This window comes from Heptranchias perlo, chromosome 4, assembly GCF_035084215.1.
Source record: "Heptranchias perlo isolate sHepPer1 chromosome 4, sHepPer1.hap1, whole genome shotgun sequence".
Classification (NCBI taxonomy): Eukaryota; Metazoa; Chordata; class Chondrichthyes; order Hexanchiformes; family Hexanchidae; genus Heptranchias; species Heptranchias perlo.
In genome coordinates this window covers 129,915,800-129,935,533 of record NC_090328.1, presented here as the reverse complement: position 1 = coordinate 129,935,533, position 19,734 = coordinate 129,915,800, and the positions used below count along the sequence as shown (strand labels likewise).

Below are 19,734 nucleotides of genomic sequence, written 5' to 3'. Positions count from 1 at the left end.
AAGCACTTGCTAGAAAAATATAGTTCAGAATTGATTAATATTCTGACAGTCAGCATTGTGCATAACAACATTTAAAAAGAAAATTCTACAGGGTAGGCAAATGCAAATTTTTGCAAGGCCAAAATAGGTTTGCGCAGGCAATGCCATTCACATACTGAAGTATTAAGAACTTACGGTTTCTAGATTTCTTAGCACTTCTACTGCAAATATTTAATAACTTTTCTCTTCAGTCCACTATGAAATGTGGTTTAAAAAAACACCCATACTAATCTTCCAACAGTTCTGGATTGTATATAGGGAGGGGGAAGAGGAGCATCAAATTTTTAGTGTAATAAATCTATGGATTTAGTCTTGTGCTACTCGACTGTAATTTTGATGAATTTTTCATTTGTTTGTATTTTATAGGGCAATATAAACCATTAGTTTAATAAAGCAAAGTCAAACAACCAAAGATTTATGATGTACATTATATGCTTAGAACAAGGATCTAGTTAGAAAATTAAACAGTAAGGTTACCTCTTGGCTGAGGGCCCTGAAGGCATGCTTAATGTCTTCTGCAGGTTAAATTTACCAGCACTGAGGCCTTCGGCTGACTGTGAAAAACTAATGCTCCGATGTTTGAAGAACTCAAAGCCTCCAGTTGAACTGGGTTCCTGTTAAAAACAAGAGACGCAATACATCAATCTCAAAATCACCTAAACAGCACATTCTGTTACCTTTAATAATTATAACTTGCACCACGTGGAAACAAGCAGAAATAGAATAGATCGTAAACCAAAGCAATATACTGCGGATGCTGGAAATCTAAAATAAAAACAGAAAATACTGGAAATACTTGGCAGGTCAGGCAGCATCTGTGGAGAGAAACAGAGTTACTGTTTCAGGTCCATGATCTGTCATCAGAACTGGACAGTGTAGAATATACTTAGTTTTGCACTGAGGAAAGGGGGGGGAGGGCGAGCGCGCGCCCACGTGAGGAAAGGGGGGGGGGGGGGGGGGGGGGGGGGAGGGGAGGGCGAGCGCGCGCCCCACGTGAGGAAAGGGGGGGGGGGGGGGGGGGGGGGGGAGGGGAGGGCGAAGCGCGCGCCCACGTGAGGAAAGGGGGGGAGGGCGAGCGCGCGCCCATGTGAGGAAAGGGGGGGGGGGGGGGAGGGCGAGCGCGCGCCCACGTGAGGAAAGGGGGGGAGGGCGAGCGCGCGCCCATGTGAGGAAAGGGGGGGGGGGGGGGGAGGGCGAGCGCGCGCCCACGTGAGGAAAGGGGGGGGGGGGGGGGGAGGGCGAGCGCGCGCCCACGTGAGGAAAGGGGGGGGGGGGGGGGGAGGGCGAGCGCGCGCCCACGTGAGGAAAGGGGGGGGGCGAGCGCGCGCCCACGTGAGGAAAGGGGGGGGGCGAGCGCGCGCCCACGTGAAGAAAGGGGGGGGGGCGAGCGCGCGCCCACGTGAGGAAAGGGGGGGGGGGGGGGGGGGGGGGGGGGAGGGCGAGCCCACGTGAGGAAAGGGGGGGGGGGGGGGGAGGGCGAGGCCCACGTGAGGAAAGGGGGGGGGGGGGGGGGGGGGGGGGAGGGCGCGCCCACGTGAGGAAAGGGGGGGGGGGGGGGGGGGGGGGGGGCGAGGGCGAGCGCGCGCCCACGTGAGGAAAGGGGGGGGGGGGGGGGGGGGGGGGAGGGCGAGCGCGCGCCCACGTGAGGAAAGGGGGGGGGGGGGGGAGGGCGAGCGCGCGCCCACGTGAGGGAAAGGGGGGGGGGGGGGCGAGCGCGCGCCCACGTGAGGAAAGGGGGGGGGGGGGGGGGGGGGGAGGGGCGAGCGCGCGCCCACGTGAGGATGGGGGGGGGGGGGGGGGGGAGGGCGAGCGCGCGCCCACGTGAGGATAGGGGGGGGGGGGGGGGGGGGGGGGGGGGGGAGAGGGCGAGCCCACGTGAGGAAAGGGGGGGGGGGGGGGGGGGGGGGGGGTGGAGGGCGAGCCCACGTGAGGAAAGGGGGGGGGGGGGGGGGGGGAGGGCGCGCCCACGTGAGGAAAGGGGGGGGGGGGGGGGGGGGAGGGCGAGCGCGCGCCCACGTGAGGAAAGGGGGGGGGGGGGGGGGGGGGGGGGGGGGAGAGGGCGAGCGCGCGCCCACGTGAGGAAAGGGGGGGGGGGGGGAGGGCGAGCGCGCGCCCACGTGAGGAAAGGGGGGGGGGCGAGCGCGCGCCCACGTGAGGAAAGGGGGGGGGGGGGGGAGGGCGAGCGCGCGCCCACGTGAGGATAGGGGGGGGGGGGGGGGGGGGGAGGGCGAGCGCGCGCCCACGTGAGGATAGGGGGGGGGGGGGGGGGAGGGCGAGCGCGCGCCCACGTGAGGATAGGGGGGGGGGGGGGAGGGCGAGCGCGCGCCCACGTGAGGATAGGGGGGGGGGGGGGGGGGGGGAGGGGCGAGCGCGCGCCCACGTGAGGAAAGGGGGAGGGGGGGCGCGCGCCCACGTGAGGAAAGGGGGAGGGGGGGGGCGCGCCCACGTGAGGAAAGGGGGAGGGGGGGGGCGCGCCCACGTGAGGAAAGGGGGAGGGGGGGGGGCGCGCCCACGTGAGGAAAGGGGGGAGGGGGGGCGCGCCCACGTGAGGAAAGGGGGGAGGGGGGGGCCGCCCACGTGAGGAAAGGGGGGAGGGGGGGCGCGCCCACGTGAGGAAAGGGGGGAGGGGGGGCGCGCCCACGTGAGGAAAGGGGGGAGGGGGGGCGCGCCCACGTGAGGAAAGGGGGGAGGGGGGGCGCGCCCACGTGAGGAAAGGGGGGAGGGGGGGCGCGCCCACGTGAGGAAAGGGGGGGAGGGGGGGCGCGCCCACGTGAGGAAAGGGGGGAGGGGGGGCGCGCCCACGTGAGGAAAGGGGGGAGGGGGGGCGCGCCCACGTGAGGAAAGGGGGGGAGGGGGGGCGCGCCCACGTGAGGAAAGGGGGGAGGGGGGGCGCGCCCACGTGAGGAAAGGGGGGAGGGGGGGCGCGCCCACGTGAGGAAAGGGGGGAGGGGGGGCGCGCCCACGTGAGGAAAGGGGGGAGGGGGGGCGCGCCCACGTGAGGAAAGGGGGGACGCGCCCACGTGAGGAAAGGGGGGGCGCGCCCACGTGAGGAAAGGGGGGGCGCGCCCACGTGAGGAAAGGGGGGGCGCGCCCACGTGAGGAAAGGGGGGAGGGGGGGGCGCGCCCACGTGAGGAAAGGGGGGAGGGGGGGGCGCGCCCACGTGAGGAAAGGGGGGAGGGGGGGGCGCGCCCACAGTGAGGAAAGGGGGGAGGGGGGGGGCGCGCCCACGTGAGGAAAGGGGAATGGGGCGTGCTCGAGAGCCAGTGAGCCAGCCATGATTTAGTAGCACACGACTCGGGGAGTCAATTATTTCTGTAGCATCCATTGAAGTTATTCCACTAGCTTTAGTGCTGGTTGGTGTTGCCCATAACCCAGAAGGAATGGCTTCTTTAAGAGAAAGACTTGCTTTTATATAGCACCTTTCACAACCTCAGAACATCCAAAAGCGCTTTACAACCAATTAACTACCTTTGAAGTGTAGTCACTGTTGTAGTGTCGGAAACGTGCCAGCCAATTTGCTAACAGCAATCTCGCCCAAACATCAAATAACCAAATCATCTCTTTTAGATGTTGATTGAGGGATAAATGTTGACTAGGACACTGGGAGAACTCCCCTGCTCTTCTTTGAATAGTGCCGTGGGATCTTTTACATCCACTAGAGAAAGATGGCTTAACGTCTCATCTGAAAGACGGCACCTGGAAGTGTCAGCTTAGGTTATGTGCTCAAGTCTCTGGAGTGGGACTTGAACCCACAGCCTTCTGACTCCGATGAGAGTGCGTTACCAGAGTCACAGCTGACACCTCTAGTGCATGAAATTTTCTTTGATATTCAGATTAAATTCCTGCAAGTTGGGAAAAAAAGGCACCCCAACACACTAACGTTCATTTGGTGGCACGACTGAACTCATCCACTTATTGCTCTGTTTCAGAAACAATAGGATCTCGCTTGTCAACCATCCCTCTAACCCAACCACCGCACTTGGTCAACAACTTTTCAAATTCCTGTTTCCAAACCAAAGATGCCAGTCAGAATTATGTTCTGTTAATTTGACCACCCTGAAGTCTCCTTTGTTTTAATCCCGATACCAATTTTTCACCCAAGTCAACTGCTGGAAGTTGGGACTCGGGAGTTAAAGGTAAAGTTCTCATACGTGCTGTATAACAGCACTGGAGTGTGGAGCAAGAGCAGACAGCAACAGCTGACAGCCCAGGCATCTACAGTTTCATAGGCATGCCAAGGGCTTTGAACTGGTAATTCTCTCAAATAATCCATCAAATAAACAGTTAAATCCTCAACTACTTGCAGACACTACTATAAATGCTTTGGGATTTTTAAATATCTTGATGTTTCATTCTGATTCACTATTTTTGCAGCTGTTACTATAAATATATCAAATGTCAGCTGAGGATCAGATGCAATCTTTTCATTTTCACACTCCAAGTCTACGAACCTATGTACTGTTGGGTGGCTGACTCAAGAGTGATTCTATGTATACTTGAGCTTGGATTTACAGTTGCAGTGCAAGAGCAAGAACTTTAATTCTCAATATCAAATGCAACCTACATTTTGTCCATGCTTTCAATTGTAAGAAAATAGATGGGTTGCAAGAAGGTCAAGATCATAACCAGAGTGTGTGATGGTTGACACGGTTTAACGGCATTAGCTGCATTCTTCCAACTGTGAACCAGCCCAGAACCCCAATACTCCACTGTTTAACACGTATATATGAAAATTAAGGACACTTGATGGCTGGCAGTGGATTATAAGGCAATAATTAACCCAAATTCAAGTTGCATCACCAAGCATAAGAACAGAGCTTGAGGAATTTGTCAGCTGAATCAGAGATTGAATTACTCTGACACTGTCAATTATATAAATTTATAACTGATAGCAGCTACTACTTTTGAATATAGTAAATTAGTGCTAAGCATTATGGGACCTCAAGCTATTAGGGCTTACAGAAACAATTCTCCATCCTCCATTTGTGTATTTAGAGGTTGTTGCAAAGTTTGCTGCATCACACGACAGGATAGAGTAGTACAACTGCTGTAATAAAAAAGGTGCAGTGATACATGAACATTTTTGCTGTAACATAACTGGAAAATTATAATTACTATATATTGTAGACGCACACTGAAAAATGAGCCATTATCACACCCACCTGAGTGCTAGGAGTGGGTGGAGGAGTCTCTAATTCTCCTGCACCAATGGCTTTCAAGAAACGGATCATGTGACGGCAAAGATCCCATTTTCCTTGTTCCAGGGCCGTGCTGAAAAGCAGTGTTGCGTGTTGTCTGCTAACTGCAGGGACCTCCATGTTCTATCAGGAGAAAGAAACAGTAGTAAGAAAATGCAACCGAACTCTCACCTTTCAGTAAATTCTATTCCAAAGTATCTGTAGACACCATACGTTTAGAATCTTCATCAGATTCTATGATGGGGCCACTTATCAATTTGATTTTTGTGCCAGTGAACACCACATATTCAGGTACCCTGATTTCCAGAACAAACATCTTAATTTTGGCAAGATATCTTGGATATGTATTAAAATGGAGACCTTAGTCTAACTTACTGCATGACAATTAGTTTTCCTAATGCTTACCATTACAGCACTTGTGATCAATAGATTATCCAGGAGAGCACTAGTTCATTTCAATGGAATCTACACCTTAGGAATGATGCCCAATCTTTTGAGGACTGCACTATATTATTTCTACATCAAAATAAAGTTTACGTAACCAGAGAAATATTTTGGCTTATTCTATAGTTCCACATCTGAACAATTAAAATTTATTAGAAATTTCAGCAAAATAAAGCTGGCATACATTAGAAACGATCAAAAAAACATTAATTTTGAGAACTGCAACTGATATTTAGCACTCAATGTTAGTAGCTCCCAAAAGGAACCTTTTTCTTTATCCTAACCATGTTCTCAGACCTTACCATGCCAAGTTTGGAAAAGCAAGCAAAATATGGATTCAATTTTTTTTCCTCTCCAGTTTAAAAACTGAGGAATCCAACAATAATAAAGACACTTGTACAGAGGAAAACTGTTAAATGAATAATGATTTTCCCAAGTAATTTTATTCACGTAACTGTTCTATTTTAACTGTAGTATCAGGTTTGGAAAGAAGCTAATCATGGAATGCAAACTGGATTGCAATTACAGTACTGTAAAAATGGTCACAGTTGTTATGGATAACTGAGTGTATTTATGTCATTTGCTTCATCACAATATACACATTACAGTGCAGCACAACAAATCTATAACAAAGACTGTAATACACCAAGCTATTAAGCAATTTCAGTTTAGGAATCTTTCAGCCCATTCAGCATCGCAATTACTTTCACTGTATTAGTAATTATTATTTAACAGGGACAGCTATCATTGTAAAAGATAGGAAAGGGATTTGTGCATGGAGATTTTATTCCCAAACATATTATTCTTTAATCATTTATTCATCTAAGTGGGCTTGACTATATTTATTTTTTAAACTAGAACTACCAGAGCGTGTCAATACTATAAAATATTTTTTTCATGTTAACCATACAAATTCTTTAAAAAAGTCTACTGCCATGCACTTGTATCTTATTCTATCACAGCTATAGTATAGAAAGCACAGTAAATAGCCATGCACATTGAAATTCTGCACTGCAACAGAACGTGATAACAATCTCTGAACAGGTACAGAGATGAACTGCTTTATTTAAAAACTGACAAGTTATTTGTGGCCCATATTCTTAGCATATATATTTAATCTAAAATAAACTGCACCCAACTATCTGCTCAATTAGCCATTACTTTAAAGTTCAGTAAAATAAATGCATTTATCAAAGCTGAGTTAACTTTCCAGAGATTATTTCTTCTGGGAAGAAATAATTTTCTGGCAAGGTCAAAAGATTGGTGAGATTTATACCCATTTAACTCAAAAGAAACAGCAACCAATTTAGGCAAATATATGACATGCAGATCAGCTCACCCACGTACAAGGCCATTTATTTCCTCATTCATCTCCTTCCAATCTTGGCACCAAGTACAGATCATTCTAACTACAATGTTGGAGTAATGGCCTCTCAAATAATGACACAGATGGTACTTTAGAGTTGGCAATGGACGCAAAATCCAGCCTCTCAAACGCAGGACATTTAAGTTGTTTCCAGGTATTTCTCAAATCAATGCTGGTAAAAAGAAGACAGAATATGGGCTTGGCTTTACACACCAGCATCAGCTTAGATTCTAGCAACCCTGCCAGTGCCATCTCAAACTGAGTTGAGGTGCTGACTTGGCCTTGTGGACAACTGATGTATGGAGGCCAGATAGTGGGGCATTGGAGAAGTCAAGCCTGGGGGTGATGAAGGCACAATCTAGGATTTCAGGAGGAAGAGATAGGGTGGAGGCAGGCAATACTGGATGTGGAAGAAAGCAGTTTTGGTAATGAAGGAGGAAGCAGAGTTCAGGGTCAATAAGAACTACACCCCAAGCATAATGATTTTCTTTTCTTGTGCCTTGCTTGCATTGTTCTGAACGGAAGAGTATTAACACTCCCTCACCAAATTATGCAGCATTGTTTACATTTTATTTTCACATAGATCTCGTACACTAAAAAAAAAATCAACATGACACACTATATGAAGACCACCTGATAATGCTTATGGAACAAAGGCAAATACGAACCTAAAAGACTGAGAACTGATCAAACTAGCAGCTTTACAATTTTTAAACCATTTTAACATTACGATTAATAAGTTTAAAATTCTATATTACAATATAAATAAAGTTTATAATTGCCAATATTTAAAAGGTGCCCCATTTCATTAATCCTTTTCTAAGCTTTCAGAACAACTCTCCTTTAGTTTCTGTGCCACACATTCTGGCTGACAGGGTAGGTACATGGCCTACTCCCAGTCTTCTGTCCATACAGACATGATGCTGTGTCCAATATCAGAATGAGTAGAACATGAGAACAGCCCAGGGTGATATTCCCCCATCCTGAGAGGTCCATAACTCAAATTTTAAACTCTTTCAGATACATCACTACTGATACCACTGTGAAGGACACCATGCTCCAAATAACCAAATCTAATTATTCTACATATAAAAAGATGACTTGAGTTTTCCACGAACAATGGGAAACAGATGCTCGTTGATAAAGTGTGCATGGGTTATGACAGCGGAGTAAAACATCCAGCTCCAGTATCATCTAAAAAAGACTTCCTGACTTCCTCTAAATTTTACAAGTAACTTCCATGTTACAAACTGTATTTCAAGCACTATGACAGGACTCTTCAGATCATAGAGCACCATTTCCCACATTCATATGACGATCCGGATTCTTTCCCCTCAGTCTGGTTCAGTAATAACTGAAGTCGAATACGTTTTAAAGTTCAGCACAACTTTAATAGCAGGGTTCTTAGTCTGCAGCATGGATTTGGACTCCTGATAGAGTCCCTCTATGCTGGCAGAGCAAGAACAAAAACATACAGAAATCCACACGTTTTTATACAAATCAATAGGGTTGGAACATACTTAACGAGGGTCAACACCAATCATAAGCCGGGCATAGGTTGCCATGCGAGGTTACATTATTTCCAGCCAATCATAAATAATCATGTGCTGACCATGTTGCTGTTAGACATCAAAGGGGATACTTCCTCATCTTCCAACTTGGAATGTTCTTCCCTGTCCCTTCTGTTCCTTATCTCCCAACCTGGAATGTCTTTCAACTTTGGCTAAGCTCGTTACCTATATTGATCTGCCATAAACATGGAGACATTCAGACCAGTCCTTGAATCACATCAAAGACTCTACATTGATAAGACCATGCAAACCTGCTGACTACGCAAACATATGGCCCAGCAGGAGGCCAGGCCACTTGTACCAATCTCAGTTACTAACTAATTAACCCTTTCTAACCATTTTGCATTCTGCTTCTTTGCCACGTAGACATTTTAATATTTTACCGAAAACTGACCACGTAGGGATTCTCACATATATACAGCTGATTCCTGTTAAGACAAGGTTCAACTCACACTTCTTTTCCTCAAATAATCTCCCCCTTTCTCATTCATCTCCTGAATGTTCGGACTCCTGCAGAGGTTCAGATCCAATTGCGTTGTCATCCCTCCAGTACCTGCCCATGTGCCACTCTTCAAATGTAAACCTAGACAGCAAGTAGTGACAGGCTATCTAGTCACAAAGGCATTACAGCTGCGCACACACAGATTCTCAACTGACCCTCACAAATGCACATTTTCAGCAGCACTGACTGGATAGGAGATCACTAGCCTGGGTTGCTGTGGCCAACTGAGATCACTCACTCAGTCCCACATCAAACTTTTGACTTTCCTGGTATAAATAGTTTAATACCACACATGGCAGAGCATTTAACTAATGAGTTACTTAAACCACATTTGTACTTTTCTTGCCAATTTTCTCCCCTCCCAAGGAAGTTGGCTTCTCAATGGAGCATTGTCCCATGGGTGGGGCACTCGAATGTATTATTCACACGCTAACCTCACAGTGAGTATCAGCACGCTATTTGACTGCAGGGGGCATCGTAGCTAAGCCTAATCTGGTTCTTTCTCAATGTCTCATACATGCACTTTCCAGCAGTGACTGGAGAGAGATCAGGAGCAAAAACCATTGCCAGTTTACTCCAATTTAACCAAGGGGCACTGAGACCAAACATAATACTCCAGCCGTTGCCTTAGTTTAGATATGATGTGGAGATGCCGGTGATGGACTGGGGTTGACAATTGTAAACAATTTTACAACACCAAGTTATAGTCCAGCAATTTTATTTTAAATTCACAAGCTTTCGGAGATTTTCTCCTTCCTCAGGCAAATGTGCCTGAGGAAGGAGAAAATCTCCGAAAGCTTGTGAATTTAAAATAAAATTGCTGGACTATAACTTGGTGTTGTAAAATTGTTTACAATTAGTTTAGATAAGCTAACTCACCACAGAGCAGGGTTCGAACCCTGGATCTTCCTGGTCTGTATGGCTCTGCTTCTCACTATACAACATCACTAAGCCATTGGACGGGGAAAGGGGGGGGGGGGGGGGGGAAGAGAGATGAGGAACAGCCTAAAACATTTTTAAATGACAAACCTATAAAGCACAAAGTACCCAAAAACTATAGCATGATAGAAGTTAGAAAGTTAGCTCAGAAAATCATTTTCTTCTTGCTGGTCTACACACTGGGGTTAAAGTGAAAAAAAGACTTGCTTAGAAGAGAACTATAGAATGCTGAAATTTTACAGCACAGATGGAGGTTATTCGTCCCATAGCACCTGTGTCACCTCTCAATGAGTTATCCATTTAGTCCCATTCCATTGACTTCTTCATACTTCTATTTTTTTCTTTTTCAAATATTTATTCATTGCTATGTTAAAAGCTATTAGGAATTTTGCTTCCACCACTGCTTCTGGTAGACAAATGTAAACAATCTTACAACACCAAGTTATAGTCCAACAATTTTATTTGAAAATCACAAGCTTTCGGAGGCTTCCTCCTTCGTCAGGTGAATGTCACATTCATCTGACGAAGGAGGAAGCCTCCGAAAGCTTATGATTTTCAAATAAAATTGTTGGACTATAACTTGGTGTTGTAAGATTGTTTACATTTGTCTACCCCAGTCCATCACCGGCATCTCCACATCATGCTTCTGGTAGGGCATTCCATGTCCTCCGCATAAAAAACATTTCTCCTATGATCTTACATTTATACCCTCTAGTTGCCAATTCAACCACCAGTGGAAATAGTTTTTTCCTAATTACATCAAAACCCTTCATAATTTTGAACACCTTGATCAGATCTCAATCATCTTTGTTCTAATGGAAAGTACATCAGTTTCTCTACTCTTTCTTCATAACTAAAGGCTCTTGTCCTTGTTATCATAGTGAATCACTTCCGTTAAGCATATTCTATATTTTTGGGTTATTTGCAAATTTTGATAGTGTCTCTTATACCCGAGTCCAGATCCTTTCTCTATATTGAAAAAAATTAGTGTTACCCAGCACATCCCTCCAGTCTAAAAAACATCCAGTAACCAACTCATCTGTTTTCTGTTGTATGAGCATGCTGCTAAATTCCCTTCCATACCATGTGCATTGTTTTTAACGCAACAAGTGAAACTCCAAATACACTTCTCTACCCCAGAGGGCTGTGGATGCTGAGTCGTTGAATATGTTCAAAGCTGAGATAGATAGATTTTTGGACTCTCGGGGAATCAAGGGATACGGGGATCGAGTGGGAAAGTGGAGTTGAGGTTGAAGTTCGGCCATGGTATTATTGAATGGCGGAGTAGGGTCGAGGGGTCATGTGGCCTACTCCTGCTCCTATTTCTTATGTTATGTATACAACATCTACTTTCTCTTATCAGGAATTTTGCCCTATTGTTTCCCTTATGCCCCTTCCACTCAATTCGTTTCAATCTGTACACAAAGCAGAGAGATTATTGCCTTGACACGGATATTTGGGGAAGGTGCAGTGCTTCTCGGCAAACCACTACCATTGAACTATGGTGCATCCAGTCAAATATATACAACAGCATCTGCAACACAAACTTCATAGTTTCATTTCTTAAATTAAAAGTAACCAACTTTGGTGGCAGAAAGTACAATTAGGGATACAATAACATTATTGAGTTTTTAAAAATTCATTCATGGGATGTGGGCGTCGCTGGTGAGGCCAGCATTTATTGCCCATCTCTAATTGCCCTCGAAAAGGTGGTGGTGAGCCGCCTTCTTGAACCGCTGCAGTCCGTCTGGTGAAGGTTCTCCCACAGTGCTGTTAGGTAGGGAGTTCCAGGATTTTGACCCAGCGACGATATATTTCCAAGTCGGGATGGTGTGAGACTTGGAGGGGAACGTGCAAGTGGTGTTCTTCCCATGTGCCTGCTGCCCTTGTCCTTCTAGGTGGTAGAGGTCGCCGGTTTGGGGGGTGCTGTTGAAGAAGCCTTGGCGAGTTGCTGCAGTGCATCCTGTGGATGGTACACACTGCGCCGGTAAAGGGAGTGCATGTTTAAGGTGGTGGATGGGGTGCCAATCAAGCGGGCTGCTTTGTCCTGATGGTGTCAAGCTTCTTGAGTGTTGTTGGAGCTGCACTCATCCAGGCAAGTGGAGAGTATTCCACCACACTCCTGACTTGTGCCTTGTAGATGGTGGAAAGGCTTGGGGGAAGTCAGGTGGTGAGTTATTCGCCACAGAATACCCGGCCTTTGACCTGCTCCTGTAGCCACAGTATTTATATGGCTGGTCCAGTTAAGTTTCTGGTCAATGGTGACCCCCAGGATGTTGATGGTGGGGGATTCGGTGATGGTAATGCCATTGAATGTCAAGAGGAGGCGGTTAGACTCTCTCTTGTTGGAGATGGTTATTGCCTGGCAGTTGTCTGGCGCGAATGTTACTTGCCACTCATCAGCCCAAGCCTGGATGTTGTCCAGGTCTTGCTTTGTTATCGGAGGAGTTGTGAATGGAACTGAACACTGTGCAATCAGCGAACATCCCCATTTCTGATCCTATGTTGGAGGGAAGGTCATTGATGAAGCAGCTGAAGATGGTTGGGCCTGGGACACTGCCCTGAGGAACTCCTGCAACAATGTCCTGGAGTGGCAGATATTGTCCTCTTTGATAAGTAAGACATTTAATTTTGACACCAACCGTAAACACTTGACATATCACCCAAAGTTTTTAATTTAAAGAGTGTAACTTAGTACCTCCCACAGCAGTGCGTTCGTCAACTGGAACTTGCTCTAATCAGTCTTTGCATAAAGTGGAGTAGCTTATACTGCAATTCAGTCCTGAATCTCAATCTTACCTCATACAGGAGGACTCCAAGATCAACTTTTATTCTTTCAGTTTTTATAACCTACTGTGCTGACATCTAACAATGTTAACATAGGAAATTTGTTAACTCCAGACAACAGTCACAACATTTCTCTCAATGTCATTATCGATGATCAGAGCTGTTGTGTCTGAAAGTACAGACTGAAGACGCTACCATTTCAATGGAAGAGAATTAAATATGCTAAAATCTTGTAAATGGAGATAAGCATGAGGTGTCAGAGAACAAGAAAACTCAAATACATAGCAGAGGTTGCTGGAATTCCCAAGATAAATATTCTTTGAACAGTGCTTCCAGATTTGCTACTAACTCATTTACATCCAAGCTTAATGGATCCAGTTTGTAAAACTCTCTCTCCCCCCATTCTTAAGCACACCAATATAAATTGGATGTCAACTGATTGAAACAAATTATGGAAGAATTCTTGTGCCACTGATAGATGTGTATAGGCCTAAAATGGCATAAACCTCAATCTTCAGAGATACCATTGCTGTACACAGCTGGGATATATAGGTATAAAAAAGATGCAATTAAGTCAAACGAAAATACACAGTGGTTAGCCACTGCTGCAAAAAAAATCTAATTTACAATCAGAAGCTTGGTATTGGTTTTATCAGTTCTAATTTTTTAAAAAAGCATCAACTGTAGGAATCTAGGGGAAAAACATGCATTTTTACTTCCATTCCACATATTTAGTTGTAGAATTGGACCAAAGTATCTTCCAAGAAAAAAGGAAAGCAAACATACACGTCTCAATTTGTTCACCATTTGCACGCAAGCTGACACTGGCCTTTCTTAAATCAATCTATACCTACACCGATTATCTTGGTAAATATATGTCTATTCCTTAGAGGTTTCAGAATTAAAGTAAAACTTTAGGATTTTGGTTTTTGTAGTAGTATATCATAGTTTAGTGCTACTATTGCAACAGTGTTCCCTTTATAAAAAACATTTTAACTTGTACAAGTGCTCGGATTGCAGCTTTTTGATTCTCTCCACATTGCATGTCGCTAACTGGTCAACATTTTAATTAACAGTGCAGTTCATAACAAAATTCCTCTACAAACTAGAACAAATGCTTTAAAGGTTGCTTTTCCACGAAGATCATTTCTGATTCAATGTGCGTCAACTTCCTACCTGTAGGATGATGAGATAAGATGCAGCAGTGTCCAAGTCTTGTGCCATCAAACACTCCTCAAACAAATCTTTAGGGTTGCCTACAGCAGCAAACAGATAATTCCACAAGGCATATTCAGTCTTTCTAGCACAGTGAACTACCGTCTGCAGAAACAGAGGGAATTCGGTGATGAACTTTGCCACAGTTGGAAGCAGTGGATCAGGAATAGGTTCCCGGGAGGTAGCTTCTTCTTCCAATACTTCATGAAGCATCAGTTCCAGTACATGAGGGAAGTATGGTAATGTGGCACAGGACTGAGCTAGGAGCAGAGCCTGTTCACCAAGGTTTCGAACCAGGAGCTGGCGAAGAATATGATGGAGGTAGATTTGGGAGGTCCTCTCAACAGTACAGAAAGGGAACAGGACTTCCAAAGGTTCTTTTTCTCTGCTATGCATGTATAAACTGTCATAGAGCACAGTCTCATTCACTGCACCAAGGACCAAGGCATCCTCAAATAGGACAGCCAGGGGATAGATGTTGATCTGGAAGGGCAACATGATCCGTCTGGAAAGGAAGGAATGTGGTTTGCGATGGTCTCTAGGAAAAAGAGGGAGCCAGACTTTCATTCCTGCTTCTCCACAACTAAGCCAGAGAGCCTCCAGCAAATGACGCTTCTGTTTGTTGGATCTGCAAGTAGTCCATACATTTTCAACACAATGGGCAAGTACCACTGGAGCACAAAATGGGAGCTAAAAGACAAAACAAAATTGTCAAGAAAAAGAACTGTAACAGAAGTTGGAATACAGGACAATTATAGGTAAAACAATGTGAATTACTCCCTCACTATAAAACTCTCAGATGTGGCATATTTTACTTATGGTTGCCTAATAAAAGATCTGTATAAAACACCTCCTTTGTAATTAAGTGACACTGTAACTACAAAAATACATTTGAGTTTTCCTGTTACAGCAATCTTTGATGCACACTTAACTGGAATTGTACATCATATCCAGAAGAACAGCTTAGATAATAGGTAGCATCAATTGTTCATTTAAAGTAATGCAAAAATATCTATTCCAATATTTCAGAATATTTTAAACCATTTTAGTAAATTTAATTTAGAAAATACTCAGCTAGACATTTAAAAGTACAACTAATACTTTTCTAGTAGTCTGCTTGGTAATTATTCTGGTGTATTCACTTACCAGCTTCTTTTGTTTGGAAATGCTGTCTTTCTCTCGTACCTGAGGACCTGACCGATCCCTTTGTAGCATGATAAGCTGACCTGCCAAGTTAAGCATAATGCTCTCTGCAGCACAGGCCTGAAAAAAAATAAGTTTATAAAAAAAACTAAACTCAGTACAGCAGTAATGGACTTTTACTACAAGTGATCAATTCAGAAATACATTGAAAATAAAATATTAACCGCTTCCAGTTTCCCATCTTAATGCATTTCAAATGGGTCAGACAATTTGAAGTATGAAACCAACTGCGATGGAAAATAACGATAAACAAGATTATTACAATTCCAAATAATGTGGAGAAGGACTAGTTATGCAGTGGTGGTATTGACTTTATTATCTCAGTTTTTCCATTGAATAGTTAGTTAACAGGACTTCACCTTCAATCCACCAATTTGAAGAGGAAGGACAGTGTATGGAATTGCACCAGAATCTGTCTTTGAAAGAAATGTCTGACATTCCTCACCGATCTATTGTACGATTTAGAACTGTTGGTTAGATTCATTGTGGGAGCAGCCAGTTTATCAAGAATTCTTCCTGCTGTGACACAACTCAGGGGTGGGGAGGGTGGGAAGAGGGGGAAAATTCTTCACAAAATATCTGCTCTTCAATTGCCTCAACTCAGCAGTTCTAAAGCAGAACCAGGGAATAATGGGTGACAGAGCCACCTTCATTGATCACTTTTAGAATTCGGTAGATTATACTCTTTTCTAAAAGGAGAAGTGTAAGTTCAATAAGTTTGCTATTCCACCAAGGATCCCTGTAAACAGTTTTTAAAATATTAAATAAGTTCAACAATGCTCTGTGATAGCTATCATTCACTGCATTTTTCTTTCAAAATAAAAATAGTACATCACTTTTCTTTTGCGTAGTTGGTGGATCCTCAGTTGTATGCACTATTATCCAGGTATTTGATTATCAATCAGAATTGTCAGATAAGGGGAGATCTGGGGAGTCAGCATCTTTTAAAATATTTGAGCATGGTCCACCTATTGGGGCTGAAACAGCCGATTTACCAGTTCACAGATCCCCAATGCATTCATCTGCAACTTTGTTACTGGACGTGCCATAGACCCTAAGGAGCAGGCCAAGAACCCTCTCCCCCCCCCCCCCCCCAATGCCAACCATGAGTCTCCAGCTACAGAAGGGAGTGCCAAAGGCAGTTTGCACTTACCTTCAGCAATTTAGTGCTGATCTCAGAGGAGCAGTCAACTTTAAAAATCAATACAGAGCGGCGTATTTAAGTGCACTCCTGTGCTAGTGAGGTGTGGGGAAGTATTTGGAGAAAGCTGCGAGGCAGCAAATCATCCGTTGATCAGCTGTTATGAAAGCAACAAATTTTCCTGACAGGAGTAACAAAGGTGAGTCTGGTAGCAGGGACGGAGAAGGCCAGATGGAGAAAGGCAGAATGATCAACAGCGTAGGGTAATTTGGAGAGTCTTAACTATATCAATTTCTACTATCCATTAGGGGGAGCCTCTCCATTAAGGTGGACACTTGAAGTTCCACTGTACTCTCAAATTCAGTAGCATACTTTAAACTACCAACAGATATAAATTACAGCTGAAGACCCATTGTCTTACTCAAATTATAGAAATTAAAAGTTCTTTTTGGAGCTCTTAAAAGAGTATGTCGAATTTCAAATGTTAGTGAATCATTCCCAATATTAGCAATCCAAATCACTAACATAAAAGCACAATTAATAATGTTTTTAAAAAAATCCTAATCCCAGGTATCTTGGGTTGACCTGTGAATTGCTGGTAAAAGTTTATGAAGTATAGAAATGCTGCCTGGAAAATTGACTTGAACAAATGACCATACAAAATATTGGCATCAGAATTGCATACATTTCAAATGATACCTGCTGTGGCATTTTCAAGGTGATGCCTGTCTCTGTTCTCACAGAGGTCAAAGTTACAGATACCACGAGTGAAGGGTGCGGGATGTATCGAGACATGGATACCTCCTGTAGAACCTGAACATTGGCAGTGGGGTTAGGGCTAAAGTTTTTAAGAAAAAAAATAGAATTAAAAATCAGATTGAAAACAGCAAGTATTAAATCTTTTCTTAACTTAAGTCATACTTCCGAATAACAGGTTTTTCCATATATATTTTATGAAATGAGCAAATCCAAGTTTTTTTTTAAACTTAACTTTTAAAAAAGAAACGTCAGTGCTTTTCAACCAATATCAGTATCAAACACTTCTATAAGAACATAAGAAATAGGAGCAGGCGTAAGCCATACAGCCCTTCGAGCCTGCTCCGCCATTCAATAAGATCATAGTTGATCTTCTACCTCAGCTCCATTTTGCCACCCGATCCCCATACAGTCCAAACATCTATCGATCTGAGTCTTGAATATACTCAACGACTGAGCATCCAGAGTCCACTGGGGTAGAGAATTCCAAAGATTCACAACCCTCTGAGTGAAGAAATTTCTCCTCACCTCAGTCCGAAATGGCTGACCCCTTATTCTGAGACTATGCCCCCTAGTTCTAGAATCTTCAGCCAGGGAAAACAGCCTCTCAGCATCTACCTTGTCAAGCCCCCTCAGAATCTTGTATGTTTCAATGAGATCACATCTCATTCTTCTAAACTCGAGAGTATAGGCCCGTTCTACTCACCCTGCCGCATGGTAGGCTTGTCATCAAAGTTGAAGCCCATGGAATAAAGGGGGCAGTGGCAGCATGGATACGAAATTGGCTAAGTGACAGGAAAGAGAGTAGAGGTGAACGGTTGTTTTTCAGACTGAAGGGAGGTATACAGTGGTGTTTCCCAGGGATCAGTACTAGGACTGTTGCTTATTTTATTATATATTAATGACTTGGGTGTACAGGACACAATTTCCAAATTTGCAGATGACACAAAACTTGGAAGAGTAGTGAACAGTGAGGAGGATAGTGATAGACTTCAAGAGGATGTAGACAGGCTGTTGGAATGGGCAGACACGTGGCAGATGAAATTCAATGCAGAAAAGTGTGAAGTGATACATTTTGGTGGGAACGAGGAGAGGCAATATGAACTGAAGGGTACAATTCTAAAAGAGGTGCAGGAACAGAGATCTGGGGGCACACGTGGACAAATCGTTGAAGGTGACAGGGCGGGTTGAGAAAGCGGTTAAGAAAGCATACAGGATCCTGGGCTTTATAAATAGAGGCATAGAGTACTAAAGCAAGGTGGTTATGATGAACCTTTATAAAACACTGGTTCGGCCACAACTGGAGTATTGGGTCCAGTTCTGGGCATCTTACTTTAGGAAGGATGTGAAGGCCTTAGAGAGGTTGCAGCAGAGATTTACTAGAATGATTCCAGGGATGAGGGACTTTAGTTACATGGATAGACTGGAGAAGCTGAAGTTGTTCTCCTGGGAACAGAGACAGTTGCGAGAAGATTTGATAGAGGTGTTCAAAATCGTGAAGGGTCTAGACGGAGACATATTGGGTGCCCTCGTACATGAAACACAAAAAGTCAACATACAGGTGCAGCAAGTAATCCGGAAGGCAAACGGAATATTGGCCTTTATTTTTGGGGGATGGAATATGAAAGCAGGGAAGTCATGCTACAATTATACAGGGTGCTGGTGAGACCACACCTGGAGTACTGCATACAGTTCTGGTGCCCTTATTTAAGGAAGGACATAGTTGCATTGGAGGCAGTTCAGAGAAGGTTCCGGGTATGGAAGGGTTGTCTTATGAGGAAAGATTGAACAGGTTGGGTCTATACTCATTGGAGTTTAGAAGAATGAGGGGAGATCTTATTGAAACATACAAGATTCTGAGGGGACTCGATAGGGTAGATGCTGAGAGGATGTTACCCCTCATGGGGGAATCTAAAACTAGGGGGCATAGTCTCAGAATAAGGGGTCACCCGTTTAAGACAGAAACGAGGAGGAATTTCTTCTCCCGAAGGGTCATGAATCTTTGGAATTCTTTATCCCAAAAAGCTGTGGAGGCTGAGTCACTGAATACATTCAAGGCTGAGTTAGACAAATTTTTGATCAGCAAGCGAGTCAAAGGATATGGGGAAAAGGCGGGAAAGTGGAGTTGAGGTAAAAATCAGATCAGCCATGATCTCATTGAATGGCAGAGCAGGCTCGAGGGACCGAATGGCCTACTGCTGCTCCTATCTCAAGGTCTTATAGTAGATAGAGAGAAACTGTCCCATTGGAGGAGGGGTCAAGAACCAGACGGCATAGATTTAAGGTGATTGGCAAAAGAACCAAAGGCAACATGAGAAAAAACTTTTATACAGCGAGTGGTTGTGATCTGGAACGCACTACCTGAGAGGGTGGTGGAGGCTGACTCAATCGTGGCTTTCAGAAGGAAATTGGATAAGTACTTTAAGGGAAAAAATTTGCAGGGCTACAAGGATGGGGCGGGGGAGTAGGACTAGCTGGATTGCTCTTGCAGAGAGCTGGCACGGACTTGACTGACCAAATGGCCTCCTTCTTAAGATGCATTGCTTTATGTCACTCAGTAACTATTCTATGA

General features: G+C 44.9%; 1 protein-coding gene across 1 annotated transcript in view; it reads right to left on the bottom strand.

Annotated features, from left to right (window-relative positions):
• Nucleotides 1–19,734, bottom strand: part of ric1 (RIC1 homolog, RAB6A GEF complex partner 1) — a 149,489-nt gene that overhangs the window by 17,735 nt on the left and 112,020 nt on the right. The window contains exons 17-21 of the mRNA XM_067983633.1: nucleotides 17,106–17,244; nucleotides 15,209–15,325; nucleotides 14,024–14,752; nucleotides 5,203–5,361; nucleotides 517–653 (exon numbers count right to left, since the gene is read on the bottom strand). Of these exons, the coding sequence (XP_067839734.1) occupies nucleotides 517–653; nucleotides 5,203–5,361; nucleotides 14,024–14,752; nucleotides 15,209–15,325; nucleotides 17,106–17,244 (1,281 nt within the window). The remainder of the gene's footprint in view (nucleotides 1–516; nucleotides 654–5,202; nucleotides 5,362–14,023; nucleotides 14,753–15,208; nucleotides 15,326–17,105; nucleotides 17,245–19,734) is intronic.